The sequence below is a fragment of the Protomyctophum parallelum genome (assembly GCF_964188405.1).
Source record: "Protomyctophum parallelum genome assembly, chromosome: 20".
Taxonomy (NCBI): Eukaryota; Metazoa; Chordata; class Actinopteri; order Myctophiformes; family Myctophidae; genus Protomyctophum; species Protomyctophum parallelum.
This window is the reverse complement of record NC_139718.1, coordinates 12335219-12359477: the sequence shown is the minus strand read 5'-3', so window position 1 is coordinate 12359477 and position 24259 is coordinate 12335219. Positions and strand designations below refer to the sequence as shown.

The 24259-nt window shown below is 42.7% G+C and overlaps 2 protein-coding genes across 3 annotated transcripts in view; one reads left to right on the top strand and one right to left on the bottom strand.

Moving 5' to 3' along the window:
• Positions 1 to 2270: 2270 nt before the first annotated feature.
• fam161b (FAM161 centrosomal protein B) lies at positions 2271 to 7960 on the bottom strand. The gene is made up of 9 exons (XM_083792140.1): positions 7802 to 7960; positions 7166 to 7411; positions 6586 to 7064; positions 5659 to 5993; positions 3916 to 4040; positions 3601 to 3768; positions 3066 to 3165; positions 2802 to 2977; positions 2271 to 2532 (listed from the first exon to the last, which is right to left on the bottom strand). The coding sequence occupies exons 2-9, from the start codon at positions 7378 to 7380 to the stop codon at positions 2448 to 2450; spliced, it is 1683 nt and encodes a 560-aa protein (XP_083648266.1). The 5' UTR covers positions 7381 to 7411; positions 7802 to 7960; the 3' UTR covers positions 2271 to 2447.
• Positions 7961 to 8200: 240 nt separating this feature from the next.
• Positions 8201 to 24259, top strand: part of coq6 (coenzyme Q6 monooxygenase) — an 18473-nt gene continuing 2414 nt past the window's right edge. For both annotated transcript variants that reach the window (XM_083792678.1, XM_083792677.1), the window contains exons 1-11: positions 8201 to 8602; positions 9079 to 9213; positions 10569 to 10627; positions 15057 to 15183; positions 16512 to 16642; positions 16743 to 16850; positions 18125 to 18187; positions 18285 to 18392; positions 22655 to 22857; positions 23546 to 23661; positions 24069 to 24235. In XM_083792678.1, coding sequence (XP_083648804.1) covers positions 8410 to 8602; positions 9079 to 9213; positions 10569 to 10627; positions 15057 to 15183; positions 16512 to 16642; positions 16743 to 16850; positions 18125 to 18187; positions 18285 to 18392; positions 22655 to 22857; positions 23546 to 23661; positions 24069 to 24235 — 1410 coding nt within the window. In that variant the 5' untranslated portion in view covers positions 8201 to 8409. The remainder of the gene's footprint in view (positions 8603 to 9078; positions 9214 to 10568; positions 10628 to 15056; positions 15184 to 16511; positions 16643 to 16742; positions 16851 to 18124; positions 18188 to 18284; positions 18393 to 22654; positions 22858 to 23545; positions 23662 to 24068; positions 24236 to 24259) is intronic.

The following is a 24259-nucleotide window of genomic DNA, read 5'->3' as shown; positions in this document are numbered from 1 at the left end:
CCCCCAGGGGTTAACTGGGGACAGGGAGGAACTCCTTATATGGCCAGCACACTCTATAGTAGGGAGGATTATCACAACAAAACAAAAAAATAAGTGATATTTGAATTAAGTGAAATCACTGAATATACCTTTAAGCACAGGGTTGTAATTACCCCTCCTTCCTGGTGTGTGTGTGTGTGTGTGTGTGTGTGTGTGTGTGTGTGTGTGTGTGTGTGTGTGTGTGTGTGTGACCCATGCAACCCCAATTAGCTGACTGCTCAATGTGAATCTGCAGTGGAATCTGCAGTAGGTTGTGCTACAAACACATTCTGTGCTCAAACAGACAGACAGACATACACACACGGCTGTTCTTGGGAGCGGCTAGCACCGCTCAAAAAACATACAAATACAATGAGGGACCATAGGCCCTTCAGACCTGGCCCCTCAATAAAAGACAGTATAATAGCCCTCTGTGCCTGGGCTGGTCAAGCGTGCATAGCATAGGCCACCAGTAAGTAGAAGTAGAGGGATCTGTATTAGGTGCATTCTACATGTATCACCAATAATAAACGGCCTAAATAGACGTAGGGACTGATCTGGCCATCTGCACTTGGACTGACCGGACATAAATATAATGTATGCATTATGTATACAATGTATATTATAAAATAGGTGTATTAACTGTAAAAAGGATCAATGCGTACATACTACATGTACAGTATACTGTAGGCATGTAGATCTAGGTATAAATATAGACACAAATATGTGCATATAGTAGGAATTATGTACTGATAATAAACAGTAAAGTTTATTAACAATATACTGCATTTATTTAATGTATTCTATAACTGAAAGACCTTAAGACCGCAACCATAATATGATTTTTACGATCTACATGTTCAGACATTTCCATCTGGTTTTGTAAGAAATATATATCCTTGGAATTCCAGGCAGTTCGCTACTTCAGTACATGCTCACAGAGGATTGCAAATGTAAAAGGCCATTTGATGTGGGAGTTTAGGCTTGGAGCAGACTGGCAGAGCACTGAACTTGCCTTTGTGACAGACATGACCGGTAAGGGCTATTTGTTTAAGTGGCAGTGTGGTTCCAGAAATAACTAGGGACTTTAGTTTGACCAAAGCATCCGAGAAATGTCCATTTCAGATGTTTCCTGTCCTCACAGGACCTGTCCATTGACTAATTATTTGTTATGATTATTCAAACAGAACTAAAAGAAAGGGCCAGCTGACCAGAGTGGCAGTTTTAATACTTAAGCATAAATAAGTGGTATATGATTAGCATGACGTTTATACGTCCATCAGAGATGTCTTGTTTTAGAATAGAATAAAACAAACTGACAAAGTAGGGTAAATTAGTCTCAATTTGTTTTGAACTATTTTCTGGCAAATGAAATGTTCATCATGCTCTGAAGTAAAACTCTCATATTATTAAAAACCCTAGCCTTTGATTTTCTTTAATAATATTTTAATGAGGATAGAATATCATACAGCCAAATATTTTCATTTGTAAACTTCAAGCATAATTCCCTTCCACTAAAATATGTATGTAAAAGACGTACTTATGGAGTTCTATGGAGTTCTATGCATGTTGATTTAATTTTCTCAGCCTTAAAGGACAACTTTAGTTTTTTCAACCAAGGTTCATGTTTTAGGTTGTTACTAGAGAAAGTAAAAGATGAGTGTTCATATCTTTTCATTCGCTGCTTCCTTTCATTTTAGGGATTTTAGCTGTTTTTGACAGGGGGGCGGGGGCATTCGAGCATGGGGCTAAATATGTATTTTTTTACACAATATGATGGCGATTTCTTTTTTTATTATTTACTATAGTCCTACTAGACCCCAAGAAATTACATCTGCCACAAAAGATCACAGGATCTACTGAATGTGAAGGTAGCCTACTGGGGTGAAGCCACACTGTGTCATAGGCTCAATATGTCACATGACGCCCAGGCCGTGGCGTAACGGTCTGAAAAAAAATATGTCACATGACACATTCAGTAGATCTCGTGATCTTTTGTGGCCTGATGTAATTTCTTGGGGTCTAGTAGGACTATATTAAATAATTAAAAAGAAAATCGCTAGAAAATGTTGTAAAATAATACATATTTAGCCCCATGCTCGAATGCCCCCTATCAAAAACAGCTAAAATCCCTAAAACGAAAGAAAGCAGCAAATGAAACAAAATTAACACTCATCTTTTACTTTCTGTAATAACAACCTAAAACATGAACCTTGGTTGAAAAAAACTAAAGTTGTCCTTTAAGACTTTGTGTTAACATTTGTCTGAAAATGCAGATGCATGGCAATTTCATAATTCATAGTTACACATCTGAAACTATCAACTGCCTCTTTGCACATAGTTAGCCTTGACATGAATTATTTTTGAGGACAGCACTGTTCTCAACCAGAAAGACCACAAGACAATCCATGCCGCCTGGAACTTTTTGATCATCTCGTTTTTTTGTACCCGTTGGATTTCACGCTCGTTTCTTCTACCTCTTCAATTTTCTCTCCGTCGTCTACATTTTCTTCCCTAAATCAGACATGTTGGGTTAGAAAATGCCTATATAGTAATTACATGAAACTTTTACTTGGCTACACTTTTTGCCTTTTCTCGTCCAAAGGTTCTGAGGCCGAATCACAGCATTATGTAATGTAACATTATGACTAAACCACATGCAGGCTTTGGCTTTCCAGCACCGGTTCTATTCATACGGTCACCAGATACAGTGGAATTACATGATTGTATGGTCAAAACTCGAAGACAAGTGCTATTATGGAAGAAATACCCATGTTGCATACCTTATCTGAGTGCTATTTTCAATGGTGTCTTCATCTTTCTCATCCTCAGATGATGATATGTATGTCATCTGTGTTAATTCAGCCGCAGTGCCATTTGCTTCTACAAAATGCTCACACAACCCGGCTTCTTTCAGTTTGTTCCTGTACGTCTGCTCTGCATGAGCCTTGGCCTTTCTCTGGAAATAAGAGGTAAAAAATAATGCAACTGGGAAAGATACCGTTTTCTGATGCAATTAATTTTTCAATTAAATGTATTGCGTTTACCTGCTTCATCTGTTCAAACAGAAATGGGCGTACACTGACTCGTGTTTTCATGTCACGCAGTTCTCTTTCATAATCTCTCATCCTTTGTTGGTCAGCCTCTCTGACAGTCAAAGAGAAGATTACACACAAGTGTGTGGCTGTTGTTATGTGTATATCAACAACAGGTATATAGAATACCACAGTCTCTTTTTTTTTTTTAATATTTTTTTTTTGCGGCTTACGCCTTTTATTGATTTTTGAAGGGACAGACAGTAGGCTGACAGGAAACGGGAGAGAGATGGGGGGATGACATGCAGTAAAGGCCGTGTCGGGTCCGGGAGTCGAACCCGCGGCACACTGCGACTGGATTACCAGTCCGGTGCCCAGACCGTTACGCTACGGCCTGGGCAATACCACAGTCTCTTGTGCAAGTAAATACAACACTGAGCAGCAGATATATAAATATATTGCAAATATAGAATATCCCAATCTCTTATCAAGTTTGAGATGCCACATCGCAAAATATATTAAACACAGCCTTTCTTACGGCACTTACCGATTCTGTTTTAGTTTTTCGTGATACACCTCTTTCAAGCTGCTATGTGGGTCCATGACTTGTGCACGGGTGGCAACTGCTTTTGTCATGGCTTGAGACCTCGTTTGGTACCTTCTCATCCACTCTTCACTCTCTTGTTTCTTACTGTCCCTCAGCTCCATGGAGTTCCTGCACAAGAGGAAAAAAGGATTTTAGACATGCACGCAGTTCTCATTGCCTATTATAATGACATGCCCAAAATAAGGATGCTAGGGTTCATGTGGTTGAGATAGATTGCAATTTTATTATATATATTGCCAACACAGTGAGCTTCACCTGATGGCCATGCAGCGCTGTCTTGCAGCATCTGTGATGTACGTGGGAAGTGTGTCAGTGGACAGTGAGGTTAAGCCCCCAAATGAATGACTTCTCTTTAAAAAGCTGGACAACGATGCTGGTTCCTAATGGAAAGGAAAATAACAAAAATCTTTTGATTATTACAGATATGGATATCGGCCATGTTTATTATAGATATAACAACAGGAACTCACAAACTGCATCTTTGCAAAGAGATATAATTAAAAAGCTGCAGAGGCTGCATGGTTCCTTCTATCCTTAACGGATCAGGGCGCTTTTCCTTTCTGCTTTGGATTACGGGGACATAATTTACAGAAATTAATTTGCTACCACACTTAAAACCATTAGATTCGGTTTATCACTCAGCTTGCAGATTTATAACAGGCGATAGTTACAGTACCCACCATTGCATCCTCAAAAACAAGGTTGGCTGGTCCTCCATTGCTATCTAAAGAGATCAGCATTGGTTCTTATTTATTTACAAAGCGGGATTTCACCCCCCCCTACTTAAATGCCCTTTCACATTGGAATATTGGAGCCTACTGTACCTACCACACAGTCCCAGGAGGACTGTCTAATGCTTGAGGTTGTGTGTGTCTCCATAGACCTGTACAGTATGCGGGACATACTGTACCTGGAATAATCTATGGGGTCAAGCACCTTTCCCTTGTTCCCCTTGGACCTTTTCAGTCTGGTAGTGGTACTGTATATCAACTCTGGTTAACCTTAATTGCGCCTATTTAAAAAAGATTTTTATGGATGAGCTCCTATGAGATGTGATTTTGTGACTTTGTTTTCTATTTAGTCATTGAATTGCCTCTTTCATGTCATTTTGTTTTTTTCTTAACTTGTGATCTCAGCACCAGTGGAAAAGAGGGTCTCTCAACTCTGTCTGTCTTCTGCCTCCAAGTCTAAGACAGAATATGATTTATAAGATTTATTTTGGTTGCAGGCAACAATATTTCGTTTTTATGCAGGGATACCAAAAGCTCTATACTAGTAGAGTAGAGTATGAAACTGGTATTTATTTTTTATAACATTTCTAAATTGAAAATATACTACAACTAGCAAATCTTGTCTGAAAAGTGACCCAACTGAAATCTTTGTTCAATTTGAAAATAAAGTCAACATTAACAACTTTGCAAATCACAAAATTATTGAACTTCTGTTGGCAGCTTTGAAATACTGAACAAAATCCTGGGTCTGCACCATGCCAGAGGCTCACCGGAAGATTTACGGTTCAATTCTGTCTGGAGATCTTCCCTCACTTTCCTATCTTTCTACTATCTCAATAAAGGTAAACACATGTTATAATTAGGGATGTTAATCGTTAAGAAATTAATCAATTACACTTAAACGGTTAATTCTTAATCGAAAATTCTGCGGTTCTATCATTGGGTGGTTTTCTGTGCACGCGACCGAGGAACACACATGTGGGCAAGAAAAAAAGGTCCCCCCCACCTGACAGACAAGACCGTGCCCTTTTCATTTCATTTTATTCCTCATACAAAGATGCCATTTCTTGGCCCAATGGCCCTGTATCGCAAATGGTCAAATAAATATTTGATTTAGGAATATATGCCTTTTGTATTCTTTCTGTATATCAGCAAAGTGTAGATTTTTGTTAGACATTGAGGGAAATTAAGATTCTCAGATCTAAACTTAATCGATAACGCGATAACTCCCATCCTTAGTTATAATTAAAGGATGGTAATGGTCTACCTGTGAGTTTTCTGGGCTCATCCTACTTTGTCTCGAGGGGAGAGTTGAGGTTAGCAGTTGGAATGGTTTACACCTCGTTGCATCTTTCCTCTCCATCCTTCTCATAGCATGGGTCTGAAAGGTCTTGTGCAGCCTGCTGAAGTCAGGGACAAGAGGGTTGATCTTTGGATGGAAACTAGGCTTCTCATCCAGGAAGGCCAACATCTCTTTTTTTGTACGCAGGGCACTGCGAGGTTCAGGGTCCCCAGGGGAATTATTATTCTGTACAGGAGCTTTGCCGTTTCTCAAGGTCTCCTGTGCCGTTGTCTGAGTGTGAACCTTTCTGCAAAGTTCCTCTAGGAAAAAACACCACATTCAGATGGAAGAAGTGTCAGCTGTATGGTGTAGAATGATAGAATGTATACAGTACTGTGTGTATTGATTATATTAACAGAACATATTCTGTGACACTGTATTTTATTTAAATAACGCTAGATAGATGTTAAATTCATACCAAATGTTTTCCATTCTATCTCTCACACACACACACACACACACACACACACACACACACACACACACACACACACACACACACACACACACACACACACACACACACACACACACACAGACAGACAGACAGACAGACAGACTGGCACAGAAAATCGACTGGCACAGAAAATCGGCCTTGGCATTTGTGGTCTTCACCGGCCCAAAGACACCATTATGTATTTTTTGTATTAATTTTTCGCTTTGTTTCAGCTCAGCTGTGGCCCCAGACTGCCCATCTGCCAGGATTGCCAGACGCACGCACACACACACAAACACACACACACACACACACACACACACACACACACACACACACACACACACACACACACACACACACACACACACACACACACACACACACACACACACACACACACACACACACCTCACCTTTCAGAGGTTCAGAGACTTCTGGTTTCTCAGTTTCTTTGGGAAGAGACTTTCTTGCAACAGCAGCTTTGTTTTTGTGATTTTGTGCAGTTTGATTTAACATTTCAGTTAACTTGTCTACCTTTTCTTTCTCTCTCTCCAGGAAGCTGAAAGGTTTTTGTGAGGAGAGGAGGAAGTTTCTCCTCTCCTCATGGCCTTGTTTCCTCTCCTCCTCTCTTAAACGCAGCATGTCTTCGTACAGGGGCAGACTCACATGGCTGGGGACGGGAACCGCACGGAACTGCTTCTGACACTCTGCCTTGTCCTCCAGCAGTGTGTTTGATGGGGCGTGCTTTGGTATTGTCTTATTATCACATTTTCGGGAGACATTTGACAGCGATTTCGATACGTGCCTCTCTGATTGTCTGGTGACCTGCTGTGATGTTTCCTTGTCTGAGTTCAGGGCACGTGTAGAACTGGACCGGCCTGGGCCTGAATGACTATATGGAAATACAATGATAAAATAGTTATGTGTAAAACGGATTTGACATTATGAACATTATGAACACAACAGATAATTGAGGGAAACTGCACAATATACCTAATCGAATGTCTTTCATTACTGGGCTTTCCGTTAATGTCTGTTGAGAGCAGAGAGTTCAATTGAATCCTTCTGTCCAGATCTTCTCTCTGTCTCCTCTCTGCCTCCTGCAGCTGCTTCCTGTGGGCATCCTTCAGGGCCCGGAGACGGCTCTCAAACGTATGTTCTGCTTCTGATCCAAGGCCATCCACTAGCAAGGCTTCCAAGTCTGACATACTGTATTTATTTTAGTTCTGAATGCCAGAACTGGAAGATCAATACACAAAATAGGGTCAATATAAATGTAATATAATTAAACGCAGATAAAAAAAACATGTTCATGCCTGCATGCAAGCATATTTTATTTCTCCATCGTGTAGACTTACTGCACATTGCGCAATGAAACTTCATCAATAGCCTATTAATCATTCCCCTCTCACAATTTGAAGCGCATGTTTGTAGTTCATGACATGTTACCATGGCAACCAAGCAAGCCTACACTTTCACAATGATAGGAATTGTGTTATCGGGGGGGAAATGTATGGTATAGTTTCCATACATACTTAAACAAACTCGTAAAACACACAAAATACAAGATAGCATGAACAAAACCAAACGCAAAACTGACTCTCAATGTGATAAATAGCCTATACAAACCTGCAGTGCACAAGTAAATAAAAATAGTCCATTGCGTTCTGACTTTTTCCACTTTCGTGAATCCTACTCGAATTTCCAAACCACCCTATCTCGGTTATGGTGTAACTTGTAAAATAATGACTGTCTCAAGCCCTTAATACGATAAGTTAAAGTGCAAGATGTAAAGTTCTCTTTCGTTTGTGCAATGTCGGGTAAGTGGTGCCATTAGCGCTGTATGTGGACAAATGGAGTATTGCTGGCCTGGGTGCCACTGCCATTATTTTCCTCATTGGATGAAATGAGGTAGTTTTTTTCTTGTAAATGTATGGAAGGCAGGAACCTTGTCCGAATTAAAGGCAGACGTAAGCAGACGCCCTGGTGCTGAAAGGAAAAATATATGCGGTAATAAAAGTACCTTATTCCAGTGGACAACAACAGGAAGTATTTCCTCCAGCTTTAAAACGGGGTCGCGTTTATGCATGTGATGTGAAATTGTGAATGTCAACAACATGGCTGGATTATAACTGATACATTAATAAGGAGTCGGACGCATTTCAAGGGTAAACGTTGAACAGTGGATCGAGAACAGCCGGTGAGGTGTGCAGTGAGTGCACAGTGGAACAAGTACAATGCATAGTTTCGCAAAGGCGACGCTGGCTTTAAATGGATTTAGCCGGTGTTACATGAATGGGGCGAAGCACTCATCTACTGTAAAAAGCATTAGTCGGGGACTGAGCACACAGAATAATGACCAGAGTGATGTATATGATGTTGTTATATCCGGAGGAGGGATGGTGGGGTCCGCCATGGCTTGTTGTTTAGGTAAGTACTTGATGCCCATTGCCCTATATAGCTTGCTTCGATCGAGTGAAGGACTGATTGCACATTTGCTGTAATATAAACCTGCCAGTCAGCAACAACAACACTGCCATATGTTCACGTACCTTGTGGTTCTGCAGCCCCCTATTTACACATTTAAGTAACAATTAAAATGATAATAATACATAACTAATAACTATAGGTGATAAACCACTATAATGATCATCATTAAATTATGTGAGGAAAACAACAGCTATAGTGTCATCACTGTCATGATATGACACCATGGTGTCGGGTGCATCCCTCCATTCCTACATGCTGTGGGGGTCATATCATGACAGTGATGACACTAGCTGGAGCCACAGGTATGTCTGAATTAAACTATGGTATGATGCATGTAAAACCACAATATTTAATGAAAGATAAGTACAAGACAAGTCACGCCCATTTGCTCATTATGTCACTGTGACTGTTGACAGGTATGGATCCCAATTTGGAGGGGAAGAAGATTTTGCTGCTCGAAGCAGGCAACAAGAAAGTGATGGACAGTGTCCCTGAAAACTACAGCACCAGAGTTAGTTCCATCAGTCCTGGCTCCGCCACCCTCCTCAGCGGTACGGTGTACAGACATGCAATGCTTGCAATTGAAATTAGACTTGTGCTTTATAAATATGTTTATAAATATTACTATTTAGTATTTATGGTGGGATACCCAGTAGTACCGCTAGTAGTTAGCTAGTACTGTATGAATATGGTTTAGTTTGCTTTGCTCTGAGCAGCAGTGGCTGCAGGGGGGTAGAGTGGTTGCTTAGGAATTGGAATGGAATGTACAATCCCCTTTCCTGGCATTATGCCAGAGTGTCTTTGAACAAGACACTAAACTTCTAACCGCTCCCTGGAACTGCTGCTCTACTGCTGCGCGTAATAATTAGGATTGGTTAAAGTCTCAGAGGAGTCAAATTCAAATTCCTAGTACAAATTTCACGTTATTATGTCAGTGCACACACACTGTAGCGCCACGAAGATGCCAAATGCTGCGAGCGGCAGGAGTCTCTTCCTGGTTTTTAGACCACTTCCACTTGCCGTGGGGTCAAGCGTTTTCGGTTTTCTGGCCGACGCAGCATTTATTTTGCTGCGCCATATCTACTTGGCCAATGAAACTTTCCCTTGTAAGAGTGTTAGCAATTAAAGAGACACTTAGTTAATGAATCTCATTAGTGGCAAACGTTTAAATAGTTCTTACAAAATAGGACAGGGATCAGTAGCTGTCCAGTCACCGGAGGCTTAGCAGGGATCATGTCTGGCTTCAGGTGTCCATGATATAATCTGTTTCCTTGGATTTCTCTTGGCCTTTTTTTTATTAAACTGATCCAGCTTCCAAAACACTACATTTATATCAGACTACAATTGATAATTTAACAGTAACTGGCCAGACCTTGACCTTTATTGTGCCCTTGACCTTTGACCTAATTGACAGAGAAATAAATCACCCGTTTGTCACAGTGTACTGACCATTCCCTCCTAGGTTCACGACAATCTGCCAATCCATTCTCAAATTAACTTGCTATATAAAACAAACAAACATGAGCGGCTACAATATGCCATCATGCATCACTGAATGCAGGCCCGGGTAACCAGGCTTTCACAAATTTCTTGTCAGCCTTTTACAGTTGAACACACACCCCAACAAAGACATTAGTCGGATGGGGAATCAAACAAACTGCTTTGATGGACAAATCTCACACAGACTTTTACTGTGTGTTCAATTGGGCCTGATCTGTCAAAATTATGTCCCAACCAGGACCGACTCGCCCTGAACATACTGTAATGATTCAGGATAGCCAAATGTAGCCTAAATGTCAGATGCCAAGTTACACTGACCTGTGCTGAAATTCACCCAACTCAAACTTTTGTTTACAAATTTGACAGGTAATATTTTATATCTAAAACACTGTCCTCGCCAATACAGGTATTGGAGCATGGGATCATGTCACAAACATGAGGTGCAAGGCCTATCAGAAAATGCAGGTACTGTACCTTTTTTGTGTTTTTTGGCACCTGGTGTAACGCAGTGGGAAATTGACCGTGACACTACTGGTGTCATGATCTAACATGATTTAGGAAACAAAACAAAGGCTAAAAAGAAAGTAACTGAGAACTTTTACTCATATCTTATTATAAAAATTATAATTATATTTTATGGATATTAATGTATATTTTATTCATCCTTTTAGCCTTCATATCTGACTGTACCACGTGTTGTTTACATTTCTGACTAATAAAGTTTTCAATCAAAACTGTAAAGAAAATAAGGAAATAGTTTGCGCTCTTGTCAAACAGTCCATACAAAGGGTGCATAAGTTGAAGGCATCTGAGATATAGAAACATTCGAGCACGCTGATATCGAGTAAAAGTAATGTCCATACTAAGGTTTAAGGATGCAAAAAAGTATTTCATAAATTCATAGTCCAAAGTGCTGTACAAAACAAAAGTGCACCAAAACGGTATGTCAGGACAAAATTGAGAGATTCGTGCAAAAAGAGATTAAAAAAAAAGGATAGAAAATTTGTGAAAATCCTTTTGAATAATTCACCAATAATAATGACACAAGCACAAAATGAGTTGATGACGCCAGGTTCTTACAAAGGAATGTTCCAGAAATCCTCTTCCTTGTCATGCAAAGCACAGTCTTTGTCCTTCCTCTTGCACTCTGTCAGATTTAATGCTGCCACAGACATATTTTTGTCCTCCATAAATCAACACGCCTTAACAAATGAGCACTGCAGGAGGAGGGTTTTGGATGGGCACTTAACTTTCCCTCAATCATCTACTATAGTGAACAAGCAGCACAGTACCATTTCTCTGGGGCTGCATTTAATTGTTGGCTCTGAGAAGTTGTACACACAGTGGCGTCGACTAGCATACATTTTCTTCTGTTCTCCTGTGCAATTTATGCATGTACAGGGCCTTGTGGATTCCAGTGTGCCGCAAAACCCCACGAGGGCACGAGGTAGATTTAAAAACAGAACCCCAGTTGCCCTGGCATACTGGGAGTACTGGCCGCAGCATCAGTGTTTATTTATTAAAGTCATGTTCGTTATGAAGAATAAATCCTCTTGACGTTTTCAAATGGGTGCTCATTCACTGTGTCTTCTAATTATGAAGATTCATGTGAAAAACGGGACTGAGATGAAAGATTAGTAGAAGAGTGGTTGTCTGCAGCAAAGTGAACCCATTTTACAGCTGCGGGTGCAGGCTCCGTCCCTCCCGTAAGATGTGGTCAGTGTGTACCAAAAACTTAACCACAGGGTTACTCTCAGGGCCTAGGAGGATGTCATCATGAAGGGCTCTATGGTGATTATGGTGATATACCTCTCCCATAATACCTTCGCTGCACTGCCGCTGTTTCGGCTTGTTTGTCTCGGCTCGTGAATCTCAGCCATACTGTAGTAGCGGAATGCACTGAGGTCAGCTCTAAATAAGATCCCTTCCACCCAACAAAATACTCTTCCCACTTAATTGTCCCCTGAGCATGATGGTTTGGAAAGGCTACATGAGGGAGAATGAGATTTGGTCATTAGGTTTTTGTTTTTTTCCCACGTCGCAATTTTGCAAGACTGTGCACGGCCTTTAAATCTCTCAAGGGACCTCGTGACCTTGTTCTTTTTAAAAGTCATATCTTTTAACTGTGCAGGTTTAAAAAAAAATGCAAATAATTTTGGGGTTGGTTTCACTAAATCTTTTCTTCCCAACCGCTTATCACAAGTTGCATACTCCAGTGCCATTAGCGGTTTGCTGCAGGGCATATCCCCCCACTTTATGGCAACTTGGGAGAAAAAAAGCACAGCAGCATATTACTACTGAATGATAGGGTCTGTCGCCATGGTTACGGCCCAAGAAAGGATTAATCGTGCACAAACACTTTCACGTCTTTGTGTTTAACTTAAATGATGCCTTAGAGAATGAAATTACAGTTGCCTATAACTACAACTTTTTCTAGTGCTCATTCTATAGGGGGTGATTGTGGTGATGTTAGTGGTGTTAATGTTAGGGAAACTTAACCCCCTGTGAGTAAATATTGACATGCAGACTGAGTCATCTTCAGAAATGTGTATTATAGACCTTAACCACTTGAAGCCAAGCGATCCCTATTCTGGGAATGTCATAATATGCAAACCGTAGATGAAAATAGATTTACAAGCTCACAATGCATCCCAATGTGAGCATCGTTAGCTTGTAACGAGCTATTTTCGGTAAAGGGATTTGGGCCCTCATTTATCAACCGTGCGTACTCCAAAATATGGGTGCACGCCGAAATTACCGACATTTTCGGCATTTACCATTTCCGCCTAAACTTGAAATTGAACTTGACAAAGTTCAAAACTCACGTCTGGTCGGGAGCTGTCGTACGCTTTGTCCTCACTTGTTTTTCTGTCGTAGAACGGCGGAGCAGCATTGTTTGACCAGCTGAGAGGCTGCCAAAGGCATCGAAACATATGTATTCACTCCTAAAATGTTAATATAAAACTGTATGTATATGGGCTACATGTAAAAAAAAAAAGAAAAAGGAATAGACCTACAAGATGTGTCTTTGTGTCATATGAAATTTGTAGGAGCTTTCCAACTTTACAATTAAAATCGCGCTTGATTTAAGCCATTTAAACAGTGTTTTGCATGAGCGCATACATGCGAGGATTTGGGCTGTCTGTGCTGGAATATTTCCATGACGTTGGAAAGTATAGGCTATAGTGCAGTGCTGAACTACATGCATGGGTAGCCTATATACTGTAGCCTAATCTACAATGTCTTTCTGGAGTTACGGTATGTGCGATCTCCTCCTCGTTTAATAAACCTGACGCGTCGCTCGAAATCCAAATGTACCGTGCCAGCGCAAGTGGGAACCGCATCGCAGATAGGTATAGGCTACCCAGCCAGCCCACCACCACCACTCCACCAGTGCCAGCCACATGGGCTACGGTTTTAGCTGCACATTCATATATTGACAGTTGACTGCCCAGCCACTGCGACTAGCAACTGCGAGGCAATCTAAATAGACTGTACAGACAAACAGGACAGGAGGAGCACTGGAGCACCTATGCAAAACAGCAGTGTGTCTGTGTGTGTGCCTATTTGTTATTTAATTCATGGTTCACAGGTTCAGGTTTTTGTTCACTAATATATCTTGTATATTCAATTAAAAATAATTTAATATACAACTAACAACACACAGTGACAGTTGCTTGCAAATTGCGATATGTGCGTGCGTGCGTGCGGGGGGGGGGGGGGGGGGGTGAGGCGGGCAGCAAGGGGGAAGCGAAGCGAGAGGAGAAACAGACCTACAGCTTTATTTAATTCATGCAGTTGTTCGTTCGTTCTTTATTCATTTAACAACACACCAGTTAGTTGGGCTTGCAAGTTACGTGTGCGCGTCTGTGTGTGCGTGTGTATGAGAGAGGGGGGTGAGGCGGGCAGCAATTAGGCACGGGAGAAACTTTCTTTTTCCTGTAACCATGGTTTCTTGAGCTTAGTCCAGTTACCCTGTCCCTGGGTAAACATAGTAGGCTACCTTTCCTTTCCAGGACGTATAGCAGTTGTTCATGTCGCAAAAACGAGGGCGAGGCTTGATTTCATAGGGTGTGCCACTGCCAGATAGATTTCAGCCGTCACATTTATTAACGTCAGAACGAAATTAAGGAAGGATCAGCTGTTTGCGATCACTTTATAAATGCCCTGGCGACATGGGTGTACTACGAAACCTGCACTCGAATCTGTGGCAGATTTTACACTCGATTGATAAATGAGGGCCTTGGTGTAGAGGGAAAAAGGAGTGGGCCAAGGATAGATCCCCCCCCCCCCCCCCCCCCCCCTTGGTTCAAAGTGAAGTATAACACACTTCAGCCAAATTTGGAATGAAACGGCTTTAGAATGATGATAAAGACAATAAGTAAAAACGTTTTACATGGGCACCTCAAACATACTACCCAAACTCAAGGGGTGACGATGGTGATGGTTTACAAATGTAAAGGTTTTCTTTTATGTATTATAGACCGTATCAGTGAAAGTGCATCGCTAGAGAACAACTTGAGTCCATGTACATTATTTCTTGTCGGCTGCTGATATTTACAAACACTGCAGCAGGAAAGAAACTTTGATCCGTTTAAAATCTTTCATCATTTGTTTCCCCAAGAAAATGTGGCAACGAAATTCATATCGCAAATTCCCATTTCACCCTGTTTCACCGAACCTCAAAGGTCAGCCTGAGGAGCAGAAGTGCTGTAGGGCATAGATCTAAGCTTGGTGCTTCGTTGTATGCACCGCCAACCCCTGACCGTGGCCAAACGACTTTGATGTGTTCAGTTCCATGAAGCCGTGCTCCTTGCGCTGGCTATATTTAGGGAAAAGGGGTGCATTTAAGGATAGAGTTGTAGACCACAGGGATAATTGGCCTCTCATTTAGGTTTGGGATGCCTGCTCCGATGCCCTGATTACATTCGATAAGGACAACCTGCAGGACGAGATGGCATACATTGTGGAGAACGACATCATTGTGGCTGCCCTCACCAAACAGCTGGACAGTCTCTCTGGTAAGGAAGCACACGTTGTTTGTGTTTTCAGCTTAAAGCCCTGCTACTGGTGATACACACACACAAGACCTCTGTTAATGGATGCTGGGTCTGGCTGCTAATAACACCACATTTGTTCCATCCTGCCCATGGGATTTGTTTATTTGTACTTTTCCCAGTGTCTGTTTTTAAACGACTAGTTCAGCTCTTGGATCCATCCGTGTTTTTCCTGCTATTTCAATCAAGCGCCACATTTCCTCCAGGCCAGAGCCCCACCGACTGAAGACACGTGCAGTGGTCCAGTGACCTATTTAAAGCTGCCATGTGCTCTAGTCTCTGCCACCTCTTAGGGCCTTAAACCATTCTGACCTGAGATCAGATTCTAAAAATGTCTGTTTGAAAATGACAGTTTTTTTCAAAAATAGCCTAAAAAAGCTAAAGCTAAAAAGCTAAAAGCTTGCCTAAAATGGGTTAAAGAAAGTGCTGACGGTGTGTATAGCATTGTTTTTCTTTTTTTTTGTTGACATCAGAATGGCTTTTGTGAGGTTCATCACAAATGGAAAACGTATCTCTGCCATGTGCTTGACAGAAAACCGGCATATTTATAAACAAAACTTCTCCACATGTTGCAGATGCAAACAAAGCGTAACAGATGTGTGGTCACTGCACATGTCTCATGTGTATCACCATTCTGGCCATGGTGTTGTAGTGCTGTAGAGTCAGTACATGAAAAGCGTGCTCTGTGCCAGCTGGGCTTCATGTAAACTCTGCTCTCTCCAATCATCGCAAGCCAATATTTGACACTTGTGTTCGGGAACCAGTAGTCGACCTGCGGACGGGCCTTAATCCAAGTCGGCAAGAGCCAGTGTAATTCAGGATCCTTTCATGTACCGCTCCTGACTGGACCGCTCCTGATATTTTTAGGAATACGGGCCGGGGAGTTTTAGTGCAAAACCCCAACATGCTGGCAGAGTGTGGCGTGGCGTGGTCTGCTTGTAGATAAACACTATTAGGCAATGCAATGTGGCAAGCCGAGCCCATTAAGATGATTGTCAAATGTGAACTAGTCTACTGTATGCCAGTGAGGAAAGCCAGTGGAGTTTTATGAGGTGGTTTATAGATCTTGCACTGCGTAGATCACAGCCAAATCTTACTTTTTCCCTCCTTTAGTTGGACAAAGAAAGTAGCAAACCCCTGATTAGTGTGTCACTTTGGTATAATGAACAGGACCAAGTTGTATTTCTTTTGTTATGAGAAGAAGAGTTGCATCAGTTGAGCCAAGGTCATTCTATTTAGACTTTAGAGAATACGCTTCATCCGAAGTAACCACTTCATATCTTCATGGTCAGATAACGTGGAGGTCAAGTACAAGTCCAAGGTGGTGAATTACGTTTGGCCAATGTCCTGCCAGGTGGCTGACTCCATCCCTTGGGTCCAGTTGACGTTGGCCGGCGGAGAAACGCTTCAAGCCAAGCTTCTGGTCAGTTTAACTTTTTCATCTAGATTTCCTCATTGAAAGATTCAGAAGTGACCGTTTATTTGGAGTGAGCATTATTCTATACCTGATGTGCCTCTTTCAGGTCGGTGCTGATGGTCCAACCTCAATGGTGAGACGAGAGTCTGGGATTCCCACTGTGAAGTGGAACTATGACCAGTCTGCTGTAGTGGCAGTGCTACACCTATCAGAGGTCAGTACATTATGACCAGTCTGCTGTAGTGGCAGTGCTACACCTATCAGAGGTCAGTACATTATGACCAGTCTGCTGTAGTGGCAGTGCTACACCTATCAGAGGTCAGTACATTATGACCAGTCTGCTGTAGTGGCAGTGCTACACCTATCAGAGGTCAGTACATTATGACCAGTCTGCTGTAGTGGCAGTGCTACACCTATCAGAGGTCAGTACATTATGACCAGTCTGCTGTAGTGGCAGTGCTACACCTATCAGAGGTCAGTACATTATGACCAGTCTGCTGTAGTGGCAGTGCTACACCTATCAGAGGTCAGTACATTATGACCAGTCTGCTGTAGTGGCAGTGCTACACCTATCAGAGGTCAGTACATTATGACCAGTCTGCTGTAGTGGCAGTGCTACACCTATCAGAGGTCAGTACATTATGACCAGTCTGCTGTAGTGGCAGTGCTACACCTATCAGAGGTCAGTACATTATGACCAGTCTGCTGTAGTGGCAGTGCTACACCTATCAGAGGTCAGTGCATTATGACCAGTCTGCTGTAGTGGCAGTGCTACACCTATCAGAGGTCAGTACATTATGACCAGTCTGCTGTAGTGGCAGTGCTACACCTATCAGAGGTCAGTACATTATGACCAGTCTGCTGTAGTGGCAGTGCTACACCTATCAGAGGTCAGTGCATTATGACCAGTCTGCTGTAGTGGCAGTGCTACACCTATCAGAGGTCAGTACATTATGACCAGTCTGCTGTAGTGGCAGTGCTACACCTATCAGAGGTCAGTACATTATGACCAGTCTGCTGTAGTGGCAGTGCTACACCTATCAGAGGTCAGTGCATTATGACCAGTCTGCTGTAGTGGCAGTGCTACACCTATCAGAGGTCAGTACATTATGACCAGTCTGCTGTAGTGGCAGTGCTACACCTATCAGAGGTCAGTACATTATGACCAGTCTGCTGTAGTGGCAGTGCTACACCTATCAGAGGTCAGTACATTATGACCAGTCTGCTGTAGTGGCTGTGCTACACCTATCAGAGGTCAGTACAGTGTCGATGGATGAATGGAGAAAGCACATACAGTTTTTCCACTTAAGCCCTGTTCAAAGTTCAAACACTAAAATAACGAATCTACAAAGCTATTTTTGAAATATAATGCCTATAATGAAGCATTGCGGTCTGTGAAAGTGGTTAAAAGCTATTTCAAAGCAATTTGCCTACCAGGTTATTATGATTTATTGTTTTAATTAATTTTAACCGTATGTGTTTTATCAGCCCACAGAGAACGTTGTTGCATGGCAGAGATTCCTCCCAACAGGACCCATAGCAATGCTACCGGTAAATTGCAACCCATGTTTAGTAGTTGTCTAGAATCCATTCCTGTACCTGAGGACGTGATTGTATTTTGACGAACGTCTCCTGTGCATTCTTGCAGTTGTCGGACACACACAGCTCTCTGGTGTGGTCTACCAGCCACCGCCACGCAGAAGAACTGCTGGAGCTGGACGAAGAGAGCTTTGTGGATGCTATCAACTCTGCTTTCGTAAGGCCTGTTTCTAACATCGGCAACACTAAACTGCTTTATATGATGACGCAAAGATAAGATAGACCCCAATGGGGAAATGGCAGCAATAGCAGTAAGCGTGAAACACCGGGTACATACTGGTAAAGGTCTTTACATACAGGGGGCATGACAAATAAACGACTATATTACTGTATACAGCAGCATCAAAACCATTCATACTGTTACTGTATAGTAGACTAGTTGATTTCTCATCTGTACAATTTGATGCCTTTATTTGTCTCATATAGTGATATGTGTACAGTGTCAGTACAGTAGCATACAACGGTGACGGTCTGGATAATATAATATAATGTACAGTACAGTCTATCAACAACAGTGAATATGAGTATACAGTAGTATAGTCTATCAGCAATTAAACAGTTACAGTAGTTAACAGCCATCTGTCATGGTTCAGTAGTGTACATCCCAGTAGTGCCATATTGAAGTCGGAGTCCTTAATTCAATAATAGAACAGATCAGATCAACAGATAGGGATCAGGCTTGGTTTTGGAGCCTGGTGGCTACTGGCACAAAGGTCGCTTGCATGGATTCAAATGCATTTCAATATTAAAAGATTGATTATGATTGATGAATACAATTCTAATGTCCATGGCATCTTAACAGTTTGACTGCGGAAAACGATTTACCAGACTTTTAATCAACCCCCCTTCACTGCCGAGATTGTTGTATTACCTTTAGAGCATACGCTGAATTATTTGGGCTTTTAATCCGCGAAAATCGAGCGAAAAAAGCTTCCTCCGTTTGTTATGAACGGCCGGACCACCCGCCATCTTGGTACACCCGGAAGACGCAGCACAGGACCCTCCTCCATGAGGCGTTGAACCCCATTCGTTTGCATTGGCCTCAATTTCCCAGAAGCCCTAGCAGCCCACAGCATGTGACGATTTCCGTTTTCCTCTTCAGAACAGATGCATCTACTCTCTTTCTCCGCGGCGAAGACGGATTTTATATTTATTTATTACATTGCGGCGGATTAAACACATAAAACAAAAGTCGCGTATGTCCGATATGGCAGCGACATTAACCTGGAGTAATCCATTCAAAGCACGGAAACTGTTAATGGCAACAGAATTCTCAGCCAGAGAAGCACATGTTTTATGTATCACCTGGAAGCAGACAAAAAGGAAAATTAAAGGTGGCAGTATGCTTTAATTTAAAGTATATTGTGAGTCACAGTCAAACATACCAGAGCATGTAAGACCAGTTTGCGTTCACAGTATACACAATATACACTCATCATCGGTTTACAGTTTTTAAACCGCTTTCCAGGCACCGCTGGGTTGGACTTGACTCTCGATATGGCTTTCTTCCACCAGGAACCGTCCATGGCCACCTTTGCGATCGATGCCGAGTGCTTTCATGTCAGCCAACACTGTCGTCTGCCAGGTCTTCTTAGGCCGGCCACTGTGTCTTGTCCCCTCTAAGTTAATCGACATTACTTTCTTCACCCAGACGTTCTCTCCCTTCCTTACTACGTGTCCGTACTATCGCAGTCTGCCTCTCCTCACCACATCCACTATGGCCTCCACTCTCACCCTCTGTCTCAGCGCTGGTTTTTCTATCCCTCAGTGACACACCACACATCCATCGGATCATCCTCATTTCTTCTCTGTTAAGCTTCTCTTCATGCTCCACCTTCAGGGCCCATGTCTCACTTCCATATGTCATGCAACTTCTGACGCAGGCAGAGTACACTTGCCCTTTCATCTTCAGGGATGGGGCCTTGGATGTTAAAAATGGCATGAGTTCCCTGAACTTCTTCCAACCACTTCGCACCCTTGTGGTCACTGCTAGGTCCACCCCCCCATCAGCATTCAGCTTGTCCCCTATGTAACAAACTGTCCACCGCATATGTCTCCCCGTCCACTACAAGCCCCTCTTGCTCGGCTGCATCTACTTGTGCGATGTCTCCCCTGCACCGCTTGCACTGGAATGTCTCACTTGCCACTTGCAGGCTGCCTCTTACTCCACTGCATCTCCGATGGAACCATTTCTTACAGCTCCGGCACTGGAGAGAGTTAGCTTGTACTCCCTTCCCACAGACTCCACATGGCCAAGCTCCTGACTGCGGTATCACTCCCAGGCCAGTACCACAAACCATGACCTTTGACTTCTCTGCATTCACCTTCATCTCTTTCACTTCCAGGCATGTCTTCCAGGCTGCTAGCCTCCTTGCTACGTAGGTCTTCTCAGGTCATACGCATAAAGCAGTTACCATGGTAGTCCACCCCTAACTTCCCTCGATACCACATCCATCACAATAGCAAACAGTAATGGACTGAGTACTGATCCCTGATGCACACCCACCCTCACTTCGAACCCATCACTGTCTCCGTTTCCTGTCCTGACTACTGTGCATGCTCTGCTGTAAAGAGTCATCACTACCTTGACCAGTCCTTTTTTTTTTGTCATACGATCCTCTTCCATTCTAGACTTCCTTAGGGCCCACCTCACCACCTCTCTTGGCACCCTATCGAAAGCTTTTTCTAGGTCAACAAAAGTACAACCTCTTCCTCTTCTCTTGGTGTTTCTCTTGCATCTGTCGAGTGAAAAAGATTGCATCTGTCGTACCTTTACCGGGCATGAAGCCAAACTGCATCTCATCCACCTCAACCTGTGCCCTCACCCTCCTTTCCAACACTCCCTCTAGTACTTTCATTCCATTGCACTAATGCTTACCTTTCCATTTTTGTCTTTGGAGAAACTCCTTTTTCCCAAGCTGGCTATTTTTACTGGCCTTGCTGATGGCTGGGGTCACCACGGTTGACTCATGCTTGGTGTCAGACCTGGTTTGCTAATTAAACCTGTGGTCTGCCAGTGTCGACCATTACTGCATGGAATGTTTTTCAAATGGAGTTAATTCAACTGCATGGCCTGGCCAGCGTCTTCTTTTAATTAGACCAGCTCTCAAAGCCCTGCCAAACCAGTTGGTTAGGGAGGAGGAAACAGACTCTCGCTGGCCTGTGCTTCAGAATTGCCCCTTTGTCAGCTAATTTCTTTGTTGTGTACTGCTGTCTTCATTGTCTCCACCAGGCCGAAGGCATGTGGGGAGAGTATGTTTTGCACTCCGTCCGTCCGCGTGTCCGTCCGTTTGTGTGTCCGTGTGTCCGTGAACAGCTAATCTCGGCCACCGTTAACCCGGTCGATGCCATATTTTGCACACACACTCCCTGGATGCCAACCATGAACCTCTGCCCCAAACTTTCCAGAACGGCCTGTTATAGCGCCACCAGGAGGCCGCTTTGTGCAAAACAAGTTTTTCGATGCCATATTTTGCACACACACTCCCTGGATGCCAACCATGAACCTCTGCCCCAAACTTTCCAGAACGGCCTGTTATAGCGCCACCAGGAGGCCGCTTTGTGCAAAAAAAGTTTTTGCACAGTACACCTACAGATTTTGTCCAAACATCACGCAAATTGGTACACAGTCTCTCTAGAGCCATTCAACGAAACGGGTCTTTCAGATTTATCAGACTCCATCCTGATTGGTTAAGATTGGCTTCCAAAGAGCCAATCTTAACCAGAGTGCTCAGTTTCAAACAAAATGCTGCAAATCATGAACACATCGCGTGATTTCCGTGAAATTGTGCACCCACATTCCCACTAGGCCGAGGACGAAATGCCACATGAACAATTTCAACTCAGCCTCAAGGTGGCGCTATAACTGGCCGAAAAGTGTTTTTACCTCTAACTGCACGGATCTGTGGATAACCTGGTGGAGACCTGTGCCCGGAAGGGCACTTTTTCTAGTTTTCTCTATATTCTGCTCCCTATCGGTCATTCAAGAATAATTGATTGATTGATAGAGTAACAGTAATGTGTGTACTGTAAAAGACAATAAAAAAACAATTAACTACAGAGAAATACAGTACAGTAATACAATAAATATTGCATGTCATTAAAAAGCTTGACGCTACACGTATGAAAGACGTGTGTGTGTGTGAGACAACAAGAGGATAAAAACATGAGATGTATATAATATCAATTGCAGTGAGAAATAAAAGCATTAAAGGATCAAACAATGAATACATTTTAGTGAGGGATTTGAAAGAAAACTGATTTCTCAAGCCTGAGCTACTCAGGCAGGTGGTTCCAGAGTGAAGGAGCTCTGACCGCAAAGGCAAAATGATCAGGTTCCTGCCTAAGGCGAGGACTTCAGACATCAATTTATTAATCCTATTTTTGTCAACTGTGATGCTCTGTTTACGTCTTTGACAGTGGAGTAATGAGAACCAGTCTGAGTTGATGGAGACAGCTGGCTCCATGTTCCGCAACGCATTGTCGGTCCTGATGCCATCTGCCGGCTCAACGCGCCAGCTTCCCCCCAGTGTGTCTGGCATTGGCCCAAAGAGTCGGCTCATGTTCCCCCTGGGCATGGGCCATGCAACAGAATATATAAGGCACCGGGTGGTGCTCATTGGGTAAGACACTAAAACAGAGAGGATTGTGCCACTGACTCAGATTTAGAGGACATTGACACACAGGACTGTTGGAGACAAACAATGGAGACCAGTATAGTCAATGACACTGAGTCAGTCAGTCACTCACTCACTCACTCACTCACTCATTGTTGGAACAATAACTCCCTCATGTGTGCAAACAGCAATGTGTAACTACCTAATTTGTGAATTAGATTTTCAGTACTTAATATATGCATTTCCATTTTTCTAAAACATTCCGTTCTATCCTCAAACCATACATAGATTATAAAATAAGTCACATAAGTGCCCTACAGCCGTGTTCACAAGCTACCTACTTGACTGGAGCACCCAATGAATGCTTTTTAGATACTATTACCATGTTACATAAGAAATTCAAAGCATCTTCATAACGAACATACTTTTCTATGAATGGAAATATCCTTTTTATGCATACATTTCATCCCAATGGTTACTACTTACTTTGTTCCATACACGTTTCATACACATATATGAATATACAGTATGCAAAGCACTTTTTGTTCGTTCTACTAGTTTGTTAAATATTAGCTTATTTTACTTCACTGAATATGAAATGCTTCAAGTGGACATGGCTTTGATCCTATGCCATAGACTATAGAAAAATGTGTTGCCTGTATTTGCATAGTAATGGATTTGTTTGTGTTTGCAGGGATGCAGCGCACCGTGTGCACCCCCTAGCCGGTCAGGGAGCCAACCTGGGTTTTGGGGATGTGGCTTGCCTCACGCGGATCCTGAGCCAGGCGGCCTTTAACGGGAAAGACCTGGGTCAGTGAGAGCCCTAAACAGACACAAGTTCTGCAGCCCTAGCCAGTGGTTTCTCCTAAGCTCTTTACCATGGCCCCAGCTTGAATGCACACTGTTGACCTTGCATTATAAAAAGAATCGGCTTTCCCTCTAGAGTTTATTTGATGTTTTTCTCCCCAATCCACCAAAGAACTGCATGTACGTCGCATTCAGTAAAAAATGAAAAGAATTAAGAAAAAAATATGAAAATCCTCTCTCTCTCTTTTTCCTTTTTCTTCCCTTCTTTTCTCTGTTGATTGGTCTGTTTTGAAGTCAAAATAGCTCCAGTGTATATTGACTTAATGCAGAAAACACATGGAGGCCATGCACTTGGCTTAGTGCAAGATCAAACACGTCGGCTCATAAAGGCTGTGATTGTGTTTGTATAGGAGCCATGCATCACCTGTTGGAATATGAAACGGAACGCCAGCGGCACAACCTCCCCATGATGGCTGCAATTGACCTCATGAAACATCTTTACTCCACTAATGCTGCTCCTATGGTCCTCCTACGGACCTTTGGTCTGCAGGCCACGAACATGCTTCCTCCGCTAAAAGTAAGCCTCTCTCCTCATCACCTG